At 38.0% G+C, this 18,195-nt stretch overlaps 1 protein-coding gene across 2 annotated transcripts in view; it reads right to left on the bottom strand.

The window, feature by feature from the left end:
- The window catches only part of atf6 (activating transcription factor 6), a 54,267-nt gene that overhangs the window by 32,701 nt on the left and 3,371 nt on the right, over positions 1–18,195 (bottom strand). For both annotated transcript variants that reach the window (XM_088926769.1, XM_088926770.1), the window contains exons 5-10: positions 18,007–18,130; positions 16,941–17,138; positions 12,572–12,786; positions 3,571–3,756; positions 2,834–2,925; positions 189–329 (exon numbers count right to left, since the gene is read on the bottom strand). In XM_088926769.1, coding sequence (XP_088782895.1) covers positions 189–329; positions 2,834–2,925; positions 3,571–3,756; positions 12,572–12,786; positions 16,941–17,138; positions 18,007–18,130 — 956 coding nt within the window. The remainder of the gene's footprint in view (positions 1–188; positions 330–2,833; positions 2,926–3,570; positions 3,757–12,571; positions 12,787–16,940; positions 17,139–18,006; positions 18,131–18,195) is intronic.

The following is an 18,195-nucleotide window of genomic DNA, read 5'->3' as shown; positions in this document are numbered from 1 at the left end:
CTGTAGAAAAATGTTGCAAAAGTTTTATAATTTCATATAGCTGTTTGATCTGCTGAACACCATCCAATCATAACTAATTTCTGAAAAAACAGCTCTTCGCAATTTTTTTCCAAGCGCTAAAAAATAATAACCCCTGACTTTCCATATACTTTCACAGACTTCTGCTTCGACCAGTGGTGTATAATTACCTGTCATGCGTTTGAGGAATGACAATTTCAGGAGTTTCCGCAATTCTGGTGTTCTCATTTTCTGGGGAGAACTCAAGCAGATGTCTGCTGTTGTGTACAGCCCCGGTGGGAATCTTAGATTTGGAGTCTTGATCAAATAAACTGTGGGGAGAAATTATAAAGTTAAATAAAGCAGAAATTCATACTGACAATAAAAAAAATAACCAGCAACAAAATTTTAAACAACACAACATTGGCCAATGGAATCCCGGTTTAATTATAAATGACTATGTAAAGACTTAACTATTGAACCTCTGTGTAATGTTTTGTATTCATGGCCACAAGTGAATCATCTCTTTGGTTAATTAAAATATGCAAACCTTTTAGATTTCATTTAAAATGAAATTTACTAAGCCAATCATAACGTTTTAAATAGGGTTTACAGTAATCAGGTGTAAAACTGCATCTATAGTTAAATTTGAATGCTTTATCAGCATTGAAGTACTGTCTGGTATTGCAGTATGATTTTATGAAGAGTGTATTAAAAATGTATCTCTTACATAAAATAAATCAAATTAAGAGAAATGATCAACATTGGCTCAAAAACTGTATTCTTAAATCTTTCAACATTGGGTTGGGGGGGGAAATGTTGGGGTTACACCATCAGAAATCATGTGATACTAATAAAAGCTAAGTTCTAGAAATGATCCATTGATTTTATTAATATGAGTTTAAATTTATTAAAGGCATCTGCAATATGTGAAGAGGAGAACAGTATTTACATGTTGTTAAATAACTAATAGGCTTCCCTGTGTGGGAAACTATTAACCTAACTGCAGAAGCACAGTGAGTTTGAAATCTCTATTGGTTTAAAACAGAAAAAAAAATGAGTGACACAAATTATACTGTTATAACTAGCATTATTAGTGAGGTCAGAAATTATGTATTGCTGATCTTGCTAATTTCAAAAAATGATCTACGGCAAAACCTAAAATTACACTTCATGCTCTTCTACTTTAAATTTATAGCCTTTTCACTTTAAATTAATAGATGTATACAGCTACATGATGTTTTTCAGCCCAACCACCGTAAAACCTAGGAAAATTATTAATGAGACCTCATACAAAGGTCTATTAACTAATTTAAAAAGTACTACGTTTAAGCTAACATCATTGTATACAGTAATTAAAAAAAATAATCAGATGGAAAGGGAAAAGTAGACATGGCTAGGAAACCAAAGGCAAAATAAACAGACAAGAGAAACAGAAAACCATAAACAAATAAAATCAGCACACAAGTGCCTGAAGTGTTTATTCTGAAATACATTAGCACTGGTCTGCAGCATCATAAAACCGCTGGTATGAAAGTAAAGATAATTAGAAAAGATTAATTTTATCCCAAACTGTAAGTAAAGCATATTATACACAACATGGATCATATTTTCAAAAACCAAAATGTTTATACTTACTATCAATCTTTCACATTTTCTAATTCTGTTAGCATAGCATTAAGTGATTTTTTTTAAAACCACAGATTTGGCCTGAAGATAAGTCCTCTTACAAAAATTAATTTATAAATCAAGACATCCTTACATATATGCTAGCTATTCTCTTTCTTTTTCATAAAGTAATACCCATACGGATTACAGTGTTAAAAATTACATTTTCTTAAGTAAACTTTCATCTAAAAAACAAAAACAACATTTCTTTGCACTTAACAGTAGACTGCACATTCCTTATTCCTCTAAAACTGAGACCATGGAAATTCCCAGTCACACTGCTCTCCTCCATCTTTCCAAAACTTCATTAAAACTTTTTTTTAGGTTTTATTGTAAGCAATCATTTTTTGCCAAAAGCAAAAAAGGAAAGGTAGTCTGTACAGTTCGTCTGGAAATAATGCTACAGCTGCTAAAGCAAAGGACATTTGCAAACACTTCATTAGAACAGGGTTATATTTAACTGTCACCTTTTGTTTTTAGCATCCTGCATTCATTTCAATTCAAACTGAAGATGTAAAAAAGGTATATCTTTTATGACTGAAAATTCTAGCGTAAATCACAATTACCACTCATTACTGGCAACTACGGCAATGCTCCATCAAAAACTGTCTTTAGAATAATGCCAATTTCCCAAACTGTGCCCAAGTAAATGATCTGAAGTAACAATAACTGACTGAGGTGAAGCAGAGCACATTCTGAAGTTATTTTCTAGTAATGGGCTCTCTTCTGAAGGAGTGACTATTTTAAATCTTTCCATACAAGCTCCTTAATCTTGGTATGCTTTCTATTGAAAACTCTACAACAGAACAAGGTTAGCTTTTCAACTGACCTACAGCTATTACATTTCTATAATGAATAGCAAATGCATTCTTGACCTATAATTCCTTTGTCTAACCCCCCTTAAAATAACCAATACCAACATTTGTCAACAGTCAAAGTCAACTCTGGTTTTAATAGAATATATCCCTACACTGTCATATTAATTGGGGTGCATTAGGCACTCAGTAATCCCTTCTAATTAAATAGACTTGAAAGGCATGATTTACAAATTGTCATCCTTCAGGTTCCAACGGGATTTTACCCCTCTTTCGCTGGGGGAAAGTTTGGCCAGATTGCTTATTGAACACAGATGATTTTAAAATAGTAAAACAGTAACGTAAATACTTACCTTATTGGACCACTATTCAGCATTACAAACGCCAAGACCACCATTACACACACCGCTCGTCTTTTTGGTGCTGTCACTTTAAGAATCTTGTTCTACAAAGAAAACCCAATTAGACCCATCAGTCCAAGATGCTTGCATGGAGTAAATCAGTTTATCATCAGACATTATTTAAGTCTGTGCCCGGCCTAAGCCATCTGCAACCACGACGGCCGTTAATGCAACACACAAGTGTCAGAGTGCCCTCAGGCTAGGGTTGGGATTAGTCCGCCAAGGCTCTTGGACAAACAAATTCTGTGGCTTGCTGGGTACGGGCACGTTTGTAGTGACGTCAAGAACAGATACATGACATCTCCAATGCACCTCTCCAGTCAGGCACTGTGGAGTTCACGGCATGTTCCCAGCGACAAACGGGTCTGAAGGTGGGCTTGATGAATCAGCCTGTCCGCATGGCTCCTTCTCTCCTGAGTGTGCACAGGAGTCACTGCAGGACAGGTGAGTCTCAAACCAAATCGCCAGCTCTACACTGGGCGGTTACGCGATTAAAAAAAAAATTGTCTACTTTTTTTTAAAAAAAAACAACACTTTGAGAGCTACTGAAAATTTTAGCTTTTCAGGTCATAGCTGAAACAGTGATTATAATTGCCAAGTTGCAACTGCCGCTGACCCAAAGTCAAGCCTTCTGCGTCGAAAGCCCTGGCGCGGTATTGGCCGGTCTGTGGCGAATGTTTCGCTCTTACCTCGGTCAGAAGCCCTTCGAGCTGCTTCTTCAGGGAGCCGTTCTCGTTCTTGAGGTTTTCGTTCTCGGACAGCGCCATTTTCAGCCTGGCCTCCAGGGTCAGCAAATACTCTTTCTTCTTCTTCCGAGACAAGGAGGCCGACTCCCGGTTTTTAACCATCCTCTGTTGCCTCCTCATCACACTTGTCTGGGGGGGGGGGGGGAATATACATTTCTTCAAAATACAGGGTCAGTCAAAATGTTGTCGACAAGTATAAATGCCATTTCTTTTACGAAAGTTTAGTTTACTCCTCCAAAGATGGCGAAGGATTATAAGGTAACTGTTAGAAACTTTGATATTTATGCTTTTGTTTGAAACCTTTTTTTTGTCACAGTAACCCATGTAATTAACTTGTAATAAACTGTCAAAGTTGTCCACAGCATTTTGATTAACCCTGTACATGCACTGAAGGGGTTTGAACACTTTCGGCAAATTTGAGATTCAAGGACAACCTTCACCCAGTGCTGTCAAAAACAGACAGGCAGCCATTAAAGCAGCTCAAGAAACATACTAAAAATTAATCAATGCAAACCTATGTCTTTTAAAGGCAGTTTTGCGTCACATATTTTGAGCTGCAAGGCTGTATTCAATATCATTGTCACAGAAAAACACAACGAGCGAAGGAAAAACAGATCATTTAAAATAAACGTTCATTCAGCCACAATGAACGTGAATTTCCCCATCAATTTTAAGGGAGCTGTGAAATATTTTAAAAAATAAAAACAACATTTCTCCAGAAATAACTGGAACAGGCAGGCATATTGAAGGCAGCTTGTCTTTAATTTGTCTGCTGCTGTACAGGGCCTGAAAGAAGAGGCCAACTGAATTCAAGGTGAAGAACTGGAACCTGAACAATCTTTGGCACTTCATGGCCACAGTCTCCAGCTGCATGCCTTTTAGTAGTCTAGAGCACTGGACAGTGTAGCAGCACCTCCATAACAGGTGTTGAAGTACATTAAGCTAAGATGGAAAAAATTACAGGAAATCATAAGCTCACGAATGGGCAGAAAATGTGAAACAATATTAATGACTCCAACATGTGTCAAAATACCTCATATGAAATAATTCAAAACCTTTTTTTTTTTCCATTCACTGCACGGTTGGTTGTACAAGGGTAGACTATTTTATGTCTGCTTGGCAAATTATTTCCTGTCCATTAAAAATAATGTATTAAAAAAAACAATGTTAAAAACAACTTATTTTCCCTTGCACGTGCTACAATGGAGCTGAAGGCTGCCAAATATCCAAAGCCTGCATTTCATCTTAAATCTAACCTAGAAACAGAAGTGACATATTTAGGAAAGCTGTTGATCTAACATGTCAGAGTGACAAGTAATAAAATGCACGACTTTAAGTAAAAACAAATCTGCAAAGTTATTCCAGACATATGCAGCTCTCAAGTTATTTGGGACCAGGAAGAACAACATATTAAAATATAGAAATGTTTTATACTCTTAAAATATCACAATCGTATAATTCACGCAACAGGATTTGTATGGGAGCTTTTACCTACTTTATCTTTAAGGTCTTGTTAAATAATTCAGGCCATTAACATTACATAAGTCTGTCTCAGTTGTCATTTGAGATGCAGTTATACATTTAGCCCTTTGTGAAATTAATGAAGGCTTGTTATGTGCACCACAGCAGGAAAACTATTTTTTCTCTGGCAAGTGTGCCCTTTTCCTAGAACCAAAGGTGTTTCCTGAAAGAGCCATAGTCTAGAAATCTGAAAAGATATTTGGTACTGAACACTGAAAAATTCTAGACAGACTTTTTTTTTTTACTGTAGCTGTGTTTTCATCCTGCTTCAGTATTCAAAAAGATGTATGGTAAAGAAGTTTTTATATATGAATAAAATTTTTTCCAGAACCAAAAATGTGTTGCGGTGAGCTCTCATATGGTATAGAGATCCATTTTTTCAAATTAAACATTGCTAATGCATCTTCCAGAGCAGATAATATTTCAGGGCTAAAGAACTACCTTTCAGAAAAGGAAGGAACAAGCAGAATCAGGAGCTTTAAATCTTTAAGCACCTCTGAAGCCTCAGGCAGAAGTACCTCTTTTTTATTGCCCTATTAATTATTGATCCAAAGATTACAAAGCATTTAACTGATTTAATTAAAGTAGACCAATTCAGTCATTTATAGATTATTCCTGATATGTTGATGAGCAGATGAGGAGTGTTAGTTGAACTGTGCTTTACAATCTGTTGGCAATACTCATTCAGAAAAGGATGAAAGCAAAGAATAAGACACTCCAGGCCTTTCTATATGTACAATATTCTTAGCTCTGGTTACTGTCAAATGATTATTTTACACAGATTTATTTGTAAGGATATGCTAGGGTTTTCAAAAAACATGACAAAGTTGAAGCCAACCACTGAATTATGCATTTTGTGAAAATAAACATCACTTCAGCCTTGTGTTTAAAAAGGTACAGCACACTTAGCTTGGGAATAAAATAAAGGAATAAAATGGCTAGACTGCTTGTCAGAATGGCACATTCCAAAGGAAAAAAAGCTTCTAAGCAGTGAAACAAAGAAATGCAGTGAGGGTCTCATCTCCATTTGTATGCTTAATCAACTGTTACAATCTCTGGTCTCTAGCTTTACTCAGCTTTGAAATGGGAGACCTTATAATAAGAGTTTTAGAATTCTAATAGCTTCTGCTATAACGTTATTTGAATTCCAACCACAACGTTTTAATCAGTCTCCTAAGAAACCATTTAGTCTGGGACCACTGCCACTGTAAGGTCCTGGGAACAAGACGACTGTTTAGCTACAAAATTAAGGCTGGGTTCTGCACCCACATCCCAAAAGTAGTACCTTGCACAATTATTATAATAACATTCTCTGCCCCTTTTAAAGAATGAGCCCTGAAACAGGAGTCAGCAGAATTTTGTAACTGTAAGCAGTGAAAGAAATGGCTTGTCTGATTGTGCAAGCCTGGGCTGAAAGGGTAAACAAAAATGGTGATTTGTGTGAATAATACCAGTACTATATCATCATTATTTTCTATGTTTGAAACTGGAGAGCATGGGAAAATACAGATACAAAAGGAGACTTAGAATAAGCCTATTTTAGATATTCAATAAAAAATATGTATCAACAATGGAAGAAATAGTGGCGGGCAAGATTTAAAACACCAGTGTCCAATCCGGGTCCTGGAAGTCCAGTGCGTTTGCAAGTTTTCCAGTGCATTGTTGTCTTAACTAGGACCAAACTGGTATTTTCTTTCCTAGTTCTTCCAGTACTGGTGCTTTATAGAGACCTAGAAAACATACAGTCTCCCTCCAGGGCCTTGACCGGATTAGACACCTCTGTTATAAAACCACTGTCTTCCAGACCATACAAAACATGATGAACATTGTGTGACCATGCATCTATAGAATGAGTCCACAGAGACTGGACTATTGCTAAAAATCTAAAAGCAATCTTACAATATCTTGGTATATCTTGTATTATAGTATAATAATTCATGTACCTTAATGCATTGTTCAACTTTTTACCTGATAATTTTCTTGGATCTATGCCAATCTTATATGTTTTAACAGTCTAATTCAGCAGTTCCTTGGCCACCTGCTCCTACTGCTCTCTTCGTTTATGCACCCTTGTGTTGAATACACTACTGCAGGCGATGTGTCAAATATTCAACAGGATTCTCTTTGATACTATCTGCAAGCTAAAGCACAGATCTAAAGAACCTGGTGCCATTAAATGAGGTGCATGTTACCTCCTCTAAACTCCCGTCGTGGTCTCACAGCTTAAATAAAAAAAGGACTAGACCTTCACTGTTCTGAAAATGTTGTGATTGTGTAAAGGTCTTAACAGACAATAGCCGTATAGTATTGGGAGGCACATTCTAGCTAGCATTCTGACATCGATCGTAACATGTTGCTAAACAGAGGACGTCCTAAGAGGCTCAACCAGTAAATGTGCTCTCCAGCAGCAGGGTTGAGCTTGGGTCACGTTACTAGCCAACTGTGACTGGAATTCCCCAAGCGATGACGCAACATTGGCTGAACGCCACCGAGGGTAGGTTGGGACTAGTCAGCAAGGCTTCTAAAACACAGCGAATCCAGTGACCCGCATAGAGCATGCGGGAGGGAGCTCCAGTCAGTGCTGAACCTCCAGTAGGAGACAATGTTGCCTGTGAAGTCTGCTACACTTCCTCTCTCTCCCCTGTGTGCGGTCACTGGGTTCGTAGCTACAAGATGGGATCTTAAAAGCCCCATAATCTGCATTTCAGAATGGGGTAGGTTTAAAAAAAAAAAAGTGGCAATCCTAAACCTCATCCTAAAGATTTGATCTTATTCTAAATCTTATTAGGACAGACTGAAGCAGGGATTGCTTGCCACTAGCACCCACTTTGCCTCTATTTCAGGTATCATATTGAAATATTGCCACTAAATACAGTACATCCTCCTCACAAATTCTCTGCCATCATGCAGCATCTATAGTCACTGTCTGTTTAAAGCAGCCTACAGAGCTCCTACTACAGGACCTAATTCACAGTGCTATTATTATCACACCAGACAAAGCAGGTTCACATCTTTTCCCACAATAAAAATTATTGTGTTCGTCCAATATTAAATTTTGATAGCATACGTCATTGTACTCAATGCTTCTTTTAATTAGCTCTTTCTTATTGGGAAATTTTAGGTTGGTCTTACTGTAAACATAGCCCATCTATCTACAGTTTTCTCATAATGATCCTGCTGTTTCAGTTAATGCTCTCTCTTTTCTGTATCTTTAACACTAGCCTTTCACCTCCATATTGTTCCCACTGCAGAATTTAGCATATTAATTGTGCCTTTTAGAAAACACCATTTGAACCTGTTACATTTATACATACTCAAATCTTACAGACTTTGTGAAATTGAGAAAACATACTGTAATTTTTGTAAATGAGGAAATCACAGCTGTTTTAAGTCTATTCAACATCTTCGTCTGCTGGCTGTTATCACTTCCTCATTATATCTACTTGAAATTTTGGCAGTAAATTTTATGAGACATCTATCAGCCAGGCTTAGAAGAGATTGGAAGTTTCTGCTTCTTCAGCATATATTGTTTTTGGTATCACAGCCTTTTCATATTCAAAATAAAAATCCAGATTTGCAACGCTAACCAAAACATAACCTATATTCTGTTTTTTTATGTCATAATCACAAACCTGTGAAAATCAACCCATTGCTTTTACGTGATACCATTTGCTAGATTTTGCACATCAATTTATCAAATTGTGGGATTATAAGAACAAAGATCAGTATAAGAAAATTACAACAAAGTGAATTTCACAGGTTAATACTGACAGACAAAAGAACAAGATGTATAAAGATAGACAAAATAAGCAATCTGTTATCTGAACACTTGCTGCGATGCATTACTTTTTTAAATTCACCTAAAAATACCACATTGCCTGCACCTTTGACCAAATAAGGAAGACAAACTACAGTACATTGTGTATGTATAATAAACTATCTTATATCATTACAGTCATTATATATGTGAAAGTATTCTCAAACCTCTCTATCCTGGTTTTTCAGCACTTCTATTATTTTATTCCCAGTGTGATGAGATAATAACAGAACAGTAATTTAGGCTACATCCATGGAACAATGGAGAAAACAAAAGATCACTCTCACATAAAGCATTGTCCACAGAAAGACAGAAACACATCTCCGGAATCATGAGAGCCATGACTCAAATTCCAAATTGTGCACTGCCTGCAAACAGGATCATGAGTCCTCGGAAATATCCTGAGACAAAAACACACGAGCCCTTGCACTTAACTCAGAGTTGAGTTGGCTGAGTTTATCATTTCGAAATGCTTTCACAGATTAGACACATTAAGAAACCAGCAGGGAGGGTAGGAATGCCTCAACTTAGACGGATCAAAAATACTTTAAAGACCCTGCTTACAGAGCTGCAGTGGTAAAGAACGTAGATTTAAATTTCACAGAAATCCTTAAGAAACCCCTTTTTTTTTTAATAAGCTCATGGGTCAATTTAACTCAGTCCATCTTAGTTATTCACAAAAATTCAACATGTAAACTGACATTTTTCTGTTATTACAGTACAAAACTATCTTGCATTAAACACCTACAATAACAAACTATTTTTTGTTTAGCATTGCCTTCCTAGGAGGATTGTATTAGCACAGCAGATCTGGGAACTTCACACAGAAACCACGGGCAAACATTAATTCCGTCTACAACTGTGCACTTAGAGAAATAAATTGGCATTTAAATACCCCCTCATCATCTCCAGCACAACTATATTTTTTTTCTGTGTCATTACACTGTTGTTATTATTACAAATAATGGAACAGGCCTGCAAAGAAAAGTTCCCAGCAAGATTAAAGCAAGTCTCTGCAGCTGTCCTTACATCACACTGTCGGAATGAGCTTCGTGGAGGAGCGCTGTGCAGAAACTGAACCCAATCCCTCTCTAACTCTTTTTTTCTCTTTAACGGCCATGGCTACAAATATCTAACAATTTCCACGTCAACTCAAATGCCCCTCCAAAATCTTACTGATGAGAGGTTAAAAAATGTTGCTTAAACCACTACTTTTTACAAGCATAAAAGGTTGGATTAACAGCATTTTGTGACAGCATGCTACATGGTGTTCCGCATTTAGAAGGATTTTGTTTTTTACAATGTGCATGCAGTGCCAAATATCCACAGAGTGTCCTTCTTGTGAGGACTGCATCAACCTACAGTCAGTCCCAGAACCACGCAGTGTCATGTGGACATTACTCTCACCCTGAACAGGACACCAGTCCATCACAAGGCTACAGAGGAAGGGACAGTTCCGAACAGCCACCCAAACCTAGTCAGGATGTCTGTAGGCGGTGGAAATCGGAGTATCTTGTATAATCCTTCTCACTGCCCGGATAAACTTCTCAAAACTGAACAAAGGAAACTGAAATGGAAAAAAAATATTTCCGCTGCGCAGGGTGTAGTCTTTTTAGAAAGCTACGCATGAGCATGGGCAAAAACAATTGATGCATAAAACTAGACAGAACTCAGATTTTAAAACAGAACAAGAAACACAAGGGGCAAGCAGATAATAGCAATAGCCCCTTTCATAATGTTAATACACCTCCTTAACATCCTTTTAGTTTGTGAATTCCAGTACAACAAATTACTTCTTTTTTTGTGCAGGTGTGGAATTAAGTGCTTAGGTCAATATCGCAACACCTCTGCAGGTCTGATAAGGGTTCCTAAATGCGTCACCTAGCAACATACCATGAAACATGGTGTGGATTACTCAAGTCAACCGCTGTTAGTGTACAACACAAATAAAGCAAATTGAAATAAACTCTGTACTCAAAGTTTGCTGACAGGTTGTAGCAAACTACCCCTTTTCTTATCAATTTGCATCACCGTAATACATTTTAAGGGCAGGTTTCAAGCAGGAACAAGTTTTATGGAAAAAACATAATTGTCAAAATGTGGCGATTGTCAAAAAAACCAACAATCTCTAAACAGGAAAATAACTCAATTACATAAGCAACAGCACATTTATTCACCTAGACACTTCACCATTTCACCCTATTAAGGAACTCATTGACTTCCATAATGTTAATCGTGGAAAATATGATGGGAGAATGTTTTGATCGAACAGTAGAGATGGTAACTAAAACATTCCTCACAGGCCTAGGGAAGTCCTGCCATTATTTCACTCAGAGGATATCTGCAGGGGATAGAACTGTTTCCTATCAAGCAAAGTTTATTGAGCACATACTTCTAGGCACAAAGTCAATTGTGTAATCTTTTTCATTACATAGCTATTTAAAAAATAAAACATTTGTATTTTAAAGCCTGCTTAAAATTATGTGGTATAAATTTCTGTATGCAACATCAACAGATCTATAACATATGGTATATTCCATCTCTGTCCTGTTGCAAATTGATCGATTCAATGTATCTGACTGAATTACACTTACTGGAACATAAAATAGATCTTGGAACTTAAACTTTTTTTTTTTAATTTATTGTCTTAGGCCTGTTTCTACCCTGAATCTATGTTGCTCTTATACTCATTTCTCAACACAGACTTTCTTCATGAATTTTTACAACTTAAACCAGTTCCAGATGAGTACACCAAAGAGCATGGATGTTTTCAGTCTGGAGCAAAAAATTACTTCAAACAGTGTGACTCTTCTTCATATGCTTGCTCTCAAAATGACATTTTGATAAGACTTCGGAAACTTTTTGTTTCTTTACAGAATAAGGTCAATTCTATCTTTTCAGGATAACTTTGTCTATTAATTTGTTTTAATTCCAGACATCCCCTGAAAATCCTGTACTCAAAAGATAAAATTCGATCATATATCCCAGCACTTATTTAAATCAAGGGATGTTGCCTTTAAAATTTGTGCAGTGCATTAGTTAGACTTCATTTGAAATGGTAAAGAATTGCTGCTCTGGAATCAGTCCAGAGAACAGCGACCAGATGCATTCCTGGGTTTAAAGGAATGTCACACACTGGCAGGCTAAAAGAATTTAATCTTTTGTAGTTTTAATCACAGACAATTACAAAGGAGACCTAAATCAAGTATTTAAAGTCCTCAAAGACAATGAGGAAATCTACTCAAAGGGTATCTTCAGAACCAACAGTGTAGCATGAACCGACAGACAACAGAAAGGACAGGAGAATGCATTTAAAATTGAGAACGGGAGACACTTTTAACCAAAAAGGGTGTGGTGGCCTGGAACAAGCTACACTGTAATATTGTTGACGCTGACTTCTGCAAAGGCATAAATGAGAAGTTCAAAAGCTACTAGAAAATAAATGAGCTAGCTAGGCCAAATGGCCTCCTTTGATTCATAACCCCTCTAATGTTTTTAATTTTTCAAAACCATTCAAAGTCTTTTTGACTTTTTTTTCTGTATTTTTAAGTACAGGCATCATTAAAAAGCCTCAGGTTTAAGTATGAGTATCGTGCTAAGACTTACATCTCCCAGGGCAGAGGTGTTCTGAATGGGTACAGTCAAGACAGGCGGAGTGGCTGCAGGAAATGAGCCATTTCCATTGGGCGCGTATTTGTCCTGGGCGAGAGTGGGCACGGTGATGAGCCCGTTAGGCATGGCCAGCACCGGCTGTGGTGGAACAATCTGTGGACTCTGCAGCTGCACCAGTCGGGTCGGCTGGCTCAGCATCACAGGTCGTCCTGGCAACAAAAGCAAGACACTTAGCCAACAGCAGCATACTTCACAGTTTTAAATGAGCGCTCCCTATATAGTAATACCTGCCTACTTAAAGAACATACTGTATACATGAGGAATATTTTCTTAGTTTTTACTCAATAAAGCCAACATATTCAGCTGCAACAATCAAAGAAGGGCACCATATCAATGAGGTAAAAAAAAGACAGAAAACTAATTTAAAATCATGAGTAAACTGCAAATTATACAATAGCTAACAGCTATTATATAGATTCTAAACAGCTATTTAACAGATTAAGGGGGTTAAAAGATGCAGAATTCTGGAAAAGATTCAGCCTATTTTGTATTTCAGGAGATATCTCGGTAAAGTAGTTCAACCTTGTCGTGATAAAGTAACAGATCTAGATTTCAGTCGGGAAGTCCTAGTGATCCCCAGATAAACGTCCTTGCAATTCGGCAGCATGCCGCAATTGTATCAAAAGATAAATATAGAAGGCAAAAACTACTTTAAAAAAAAATCATCGAGGTTCCAACACTGAAGGGGTTTCAAGAGTTCATTAAGTGCAAGACGAGACTGCAATTAATCTGCCATCACCTCTTCCAGAATTTGTGCAATAAACGGCCAATTAGAAATACCAGCACTGGACTACAGGGGATCACTAATGATGTTAGCAGCAAATGGGGAAGCAGCAGAGAATCTAGCATTAGGTAGGCATGTAGGTTTGGGGTCCAAGATACAGGCAGCAGGTCTCATTTGAACTATCAACTCAGTCACACGAACAGAAGGGAGCTGCTGACATTTTAGAAATCTCCATTATCACTGTGATTTTCAGGGGACGTCAATCTTACTTTATTAAAAGCGATTTAAATAAGAAACAGAGCAATTACTTCCCCATCCACTGTTATCAAACTGTCGTCACCAGCAACTGTTTGAATGAATTAAAAGCATGGCTGTAATAAAAAAAGCACTGAAAGCTTCCATGCTGGAAACAGGGGTCTCCATGGCGATATCAGTGGTATGTCATTTCCCAGATGGAGCAGAGTGAAGCTGGCTTTGTTAAAATGCAATGCAAGCGCTTGTTGTGCTAAAAGGTAAGATTCCCGTCTTATGAAAGAGGAGAAAGCTAGCAATGTGCACAGACCCATGAAAAAGTTACTAGATTTGCCATTTTACTTTTGTTGTTATACTTGTCAGAAACCAAAACGTCACCTATAAAAACACTTCCCCCCCCCCCATATCAAAACTATCCTAATAAGAAAACAGTATACTCACTGTGTAATGAGTAAAACAATACCACGTTAAGCGAAATGATCACTAAGGTGTGAAAAATAAGTTCCAAACTTTTTAAAAAATCTGTCCGTCTCACCAAACATGTACTTCCGACGGTTGGTGTTTTGGGTCTCTGACCAGACTGACAAGATGACCATTCTAAATTTGAGGGTCACAGTTCGTTTGTAAAAAAAATCAATTAGTACTCACTGCCACCCACTGGGGTCTATCTATATTCATCATAAATAAAGTAATGCATTATGGTCATTATTGTTGAAAATTAGGTCTGTACCATGTAGTGCTTTGATATTGTTTTAATGACATAATCCTGAATGTTTACTTTCCCATTGTACAGTAAATTACCAGTCATTAATCTGATTTATTCCATCTAATTTAGAGGAAACCTTCCAGCTCTCAGTGCAGGGAGAGCCCTTGTCCTGGCTGGGCTATAGGAAATGGCTTTGTATATTATAGCTATTCCCAACACCATTCCCAGTCACAGACAGCAATCACCTTTCCCACCCTCTTAGGAGCAGAATGACACAGCATGGAATATACGAGCTTGGGAAAAACCTCAGGCAGTAATTGCTGTGAGGAATTCACAAGGCTACAACCAACCTACCAGATCCTATATATCTGTCAATGCAGTTTTAAGAAACAAGCTGTATTTTGCAAGCCCCCAAACCCATTTTTATGCAGGGAGCATAAATTGGTAACAGCTGAGCCCAGACCCAATAATAGAAGTTTTTGTCTTGTCACATGCATGTTTAGGAATTAGTGACAGGCATAACAAAATTAAATTATTTTAAATAATAACAACCCTGTTTAAAGAGTCCTCTCATTAATCTGTAGACTATAGTAAGGGTGATATCAGTTCCTATGCTGCTTGAAATTCAACTGAAAGGGTGATCAGTGTGTGTCAGCTCTGATACAGGTCATTCTTCTTTAAGCAAGAAACTACCTGGCAGAGTGCAGAAGGAAAAATTCTGCACTTTGTGAAGCAGGCAAAAGGCAGACTGCACTTGGCCAAAAGCTTAAAAAATACTGTTCCGTTGTTCCTGGGGTTTAGGCTATGGGTGGGAACAAATTCAAAGACAGGAATTCCCCAAGTTCTATTCGCCCCAAGGACAAATGGAGCAGACCACAAAACAAAACTTGGATTTTTGTGTTCATTCATGCTAGCACTTGGACAAAAAAGTGCTGGCTATGGAAAACACAACACTCCCACTAAATCTGTATTATTTATTTCACTGATCTGTCAAGGGCTTCGCTATAACTAACCAGCAGGCTGAGCTGGGACCTGTATTCCCAAATGAATCAGAACCACATCAGGAAAAACATGAGGAAAATTGAAGAGCTATTTCACTAACACCAGTATTCCTTGAGGGCCACAACTGTGGATATAGGACTGGATTACATGCAAATGCTTTTAAGGGCGCCACAATCTTTAACAAATGTGCTATGCCAAAGGCTCTCATAACACAGGTTATAACGATTGAGATTAATATTAACTGTGACTAAGTAGTCGTTGTTGTTTAGATAGGCTGCTATCCTGGACACAAGAATGGCCTTAAAATAAGTTTCCACAACAAACATTCCCTAACACAGCCAAGCCCTGCTGGCTTTCACGGGAGGCCCGAAGGATATTTAGGCACACAAGAGCAAAATCATTCATTGGAGACAAAATTATAAGCTAGAGGAATTTCAGAAATGGATACTTATCAAATGATTTATGTTGGCCTATCAACTTGTGTGTTTGGTTGGAACAAGGGGAATAATGAATGATGGGAAAAAATACAATTCCTTTCAGTGTGTCTGAGAGATAAGAGAATACATATTTGAGACTTTTCAGAAATAAACTATGGATTGCAATAAATACAAAAATACCCCTAGTGACTGCTTTGTATAATAAATATAAAAATTATATATAAGTAGTGACATCTGCTGGATATTCTCTACAACTGCAGTTTAATACGTCAGTACTATGGTACTGCACTCATCCAACTGTCTCCTTAGCTGTAGTTTATCTGGAGTGAAACACGAACAGGTAAATGATGTTACAGCCATCCATCGTCTAACTGCTTCTTCCAATTCGGGGTCTGTGAGGTCCCGGCGTGTCTCCTAGCAAGCAACAGGCACAAGGCAGGAAACATCCTGGACAAGAAGCCAGTCCATCGCAGGGGCAGACACAGACACACACACTCACACCAGGGACAGTTTTCCCAGAAGCCAATTAACCTACCAGTATGTTTTTGGTCCACAGGAAGACAACAGGGCAGCTGGACAGACACCACACAAACAGGGGGCAAAGAAACAAACTTTACGGAGATAGCACCCTAGGTCTGGAATCGAACCCAGGTCCGTGCACTGCGAAGCGGCAGTACCAATGACTGTGCCCTGACATTACATTTCATATTAAAAAAATCAATTCAATCTATAAAGCCATGCTATAATCTCATCAAAACAAGAAAATATTCCACACAGAGGAAAGAATGCTTTATACATTTAAAAACAAAATGACAAACAATCATCAGACACCATTCAGCCAATAAACATCCTTCCCTTCGGTGGATTTTTTTTGGTGATATAATTACTGTTAAAATGTTTAACATTACAAAGCCTTGAGACCCAACCCTAGTCACACATGGGAGATGCCCTCTTAATTTGGCTCTATAAAAGATTAAAGAATGGGATAGTTTAAATAAATGTACTGAGCTTTCAGAAACACATCACAAAAGGGACTAGGGTTTAGACACTGGCTTTAGGGGTAGACTTAGCAAACTGTAAGGGTAAGGGTTAATATTCAGTGTTGAGTTTGAGATTCATTACACAACTTTGAAAAAAAGACAGACCAACAGGTAATAAAGTGCCAGCAAATGCAATTCTTACCACCAGGGGGTGCAGGCTGGATGCTCACAGGTGGTGGTTTGGATACGGAGAGCACGGTCTGAAGAGGCTGAATTATTATGGTTTTGGCTGTAAGGGGAGCCGTGGAGTGGGCAATTGGAACTGTGATAACTGGCTTGGGCTGAATGGACACTTTGGGGGTGAGCTGAATGGGACGTTTTGGAGCATATGATGATTTTCCTGCAAAGGCAAACCAAACATTTTAACTGTTTTGTGTCCCCAGTAAACTGGTACATCAATCAGATTGCTTCAGAAAACAATATACATTTATTTTTAATCCAAGATGATCTACAAATGTCAGACCAATTAATAATGATTAACCATTCCATACTCTGGCAAATGTATGTGTATCAGAAAATGTGCTACACCAGTTTTAAAGGAGAATGCTATTTTCATATTTTGGAGTTAGAAAGAATCGGCATTAATGAGTGCATTTCAAACCACAATGAAAGTCAAATGTCCACACTAACACCACAAAATCGATAAACTTTCCAGGTGTGCTCAGCACCATATTCTGTGATTCAGAAGGAGACAACCAAACATCCGGTGAGGCAAACGTAGGCAAACAAGCAGACTTGTGAATACATCTCTTTTAATTGAACAGAAGTATTGCTCTCTACTTCAAGACGGTTTTGCTGACAGATACAACTTTGTTTTTAAATCTGCATTCAGATCACACTGCAACATTTCTACGGAGAAATGTCTGCTGCAGAACCTGTACTTCTTCGCTTATACACCGCATTACATTAGTCATTACGGTGACTAGTGAGCAGGACGGGCCACTTCACATCATAATTCTCACAAACTGTCACTCTCGCTTGTGGCAAGAGACCAGCGGTTTGTGACAACATGGCGACCATACAGTACTTTCACAAAGTTCACGATGATTTTGTGCTTACTTCTGAACTGTTCAGATTTGGCGATCCAGCCTATTCATTTGTTATCCCGATTTCATAACTTGTCTGAGAAACTGCGACTGCAATTCCCCTTTAACATCATTTTGGGTTCCTCACAACAACCGTCTTAATTTTGTCACAGCAGGAGATACCTCTGGAGCTCTGGCCTGCCCTCTTCTGTGGCTTCTTTTCCTCCACGACATCATAAGAGCTGCTGGCGTCGGAGCAGACAGACACAGGCGAAGGCTGGGACTGTGGAGAGAGATCTAACTCCTCCTAAAAGAAAACATTGCAGGAGGAAGATTAGTAGGTGTGGTTGCTTTCAAAACAAAATTGTCCAG

The sequence above is a fragment of the Atractosteus spatula genome, chromosome 11, assembly GCF_055471065.1.
Source record: "Atractosteus spatula isolate fAtrSpa1 chromosome 11, fAtrSpa1.hap1, whole genome shotgun sequence".
Lineage (NCBI taxonomy): Eukaryota > Metazoa > Chordata > Actinopteri > Semionotiformes > Lepisosteidae > Atractosteus > Atractosteus spatula.
This window is presented reverse-complemented; position numbering and strand designations above follow the sequence as displayed.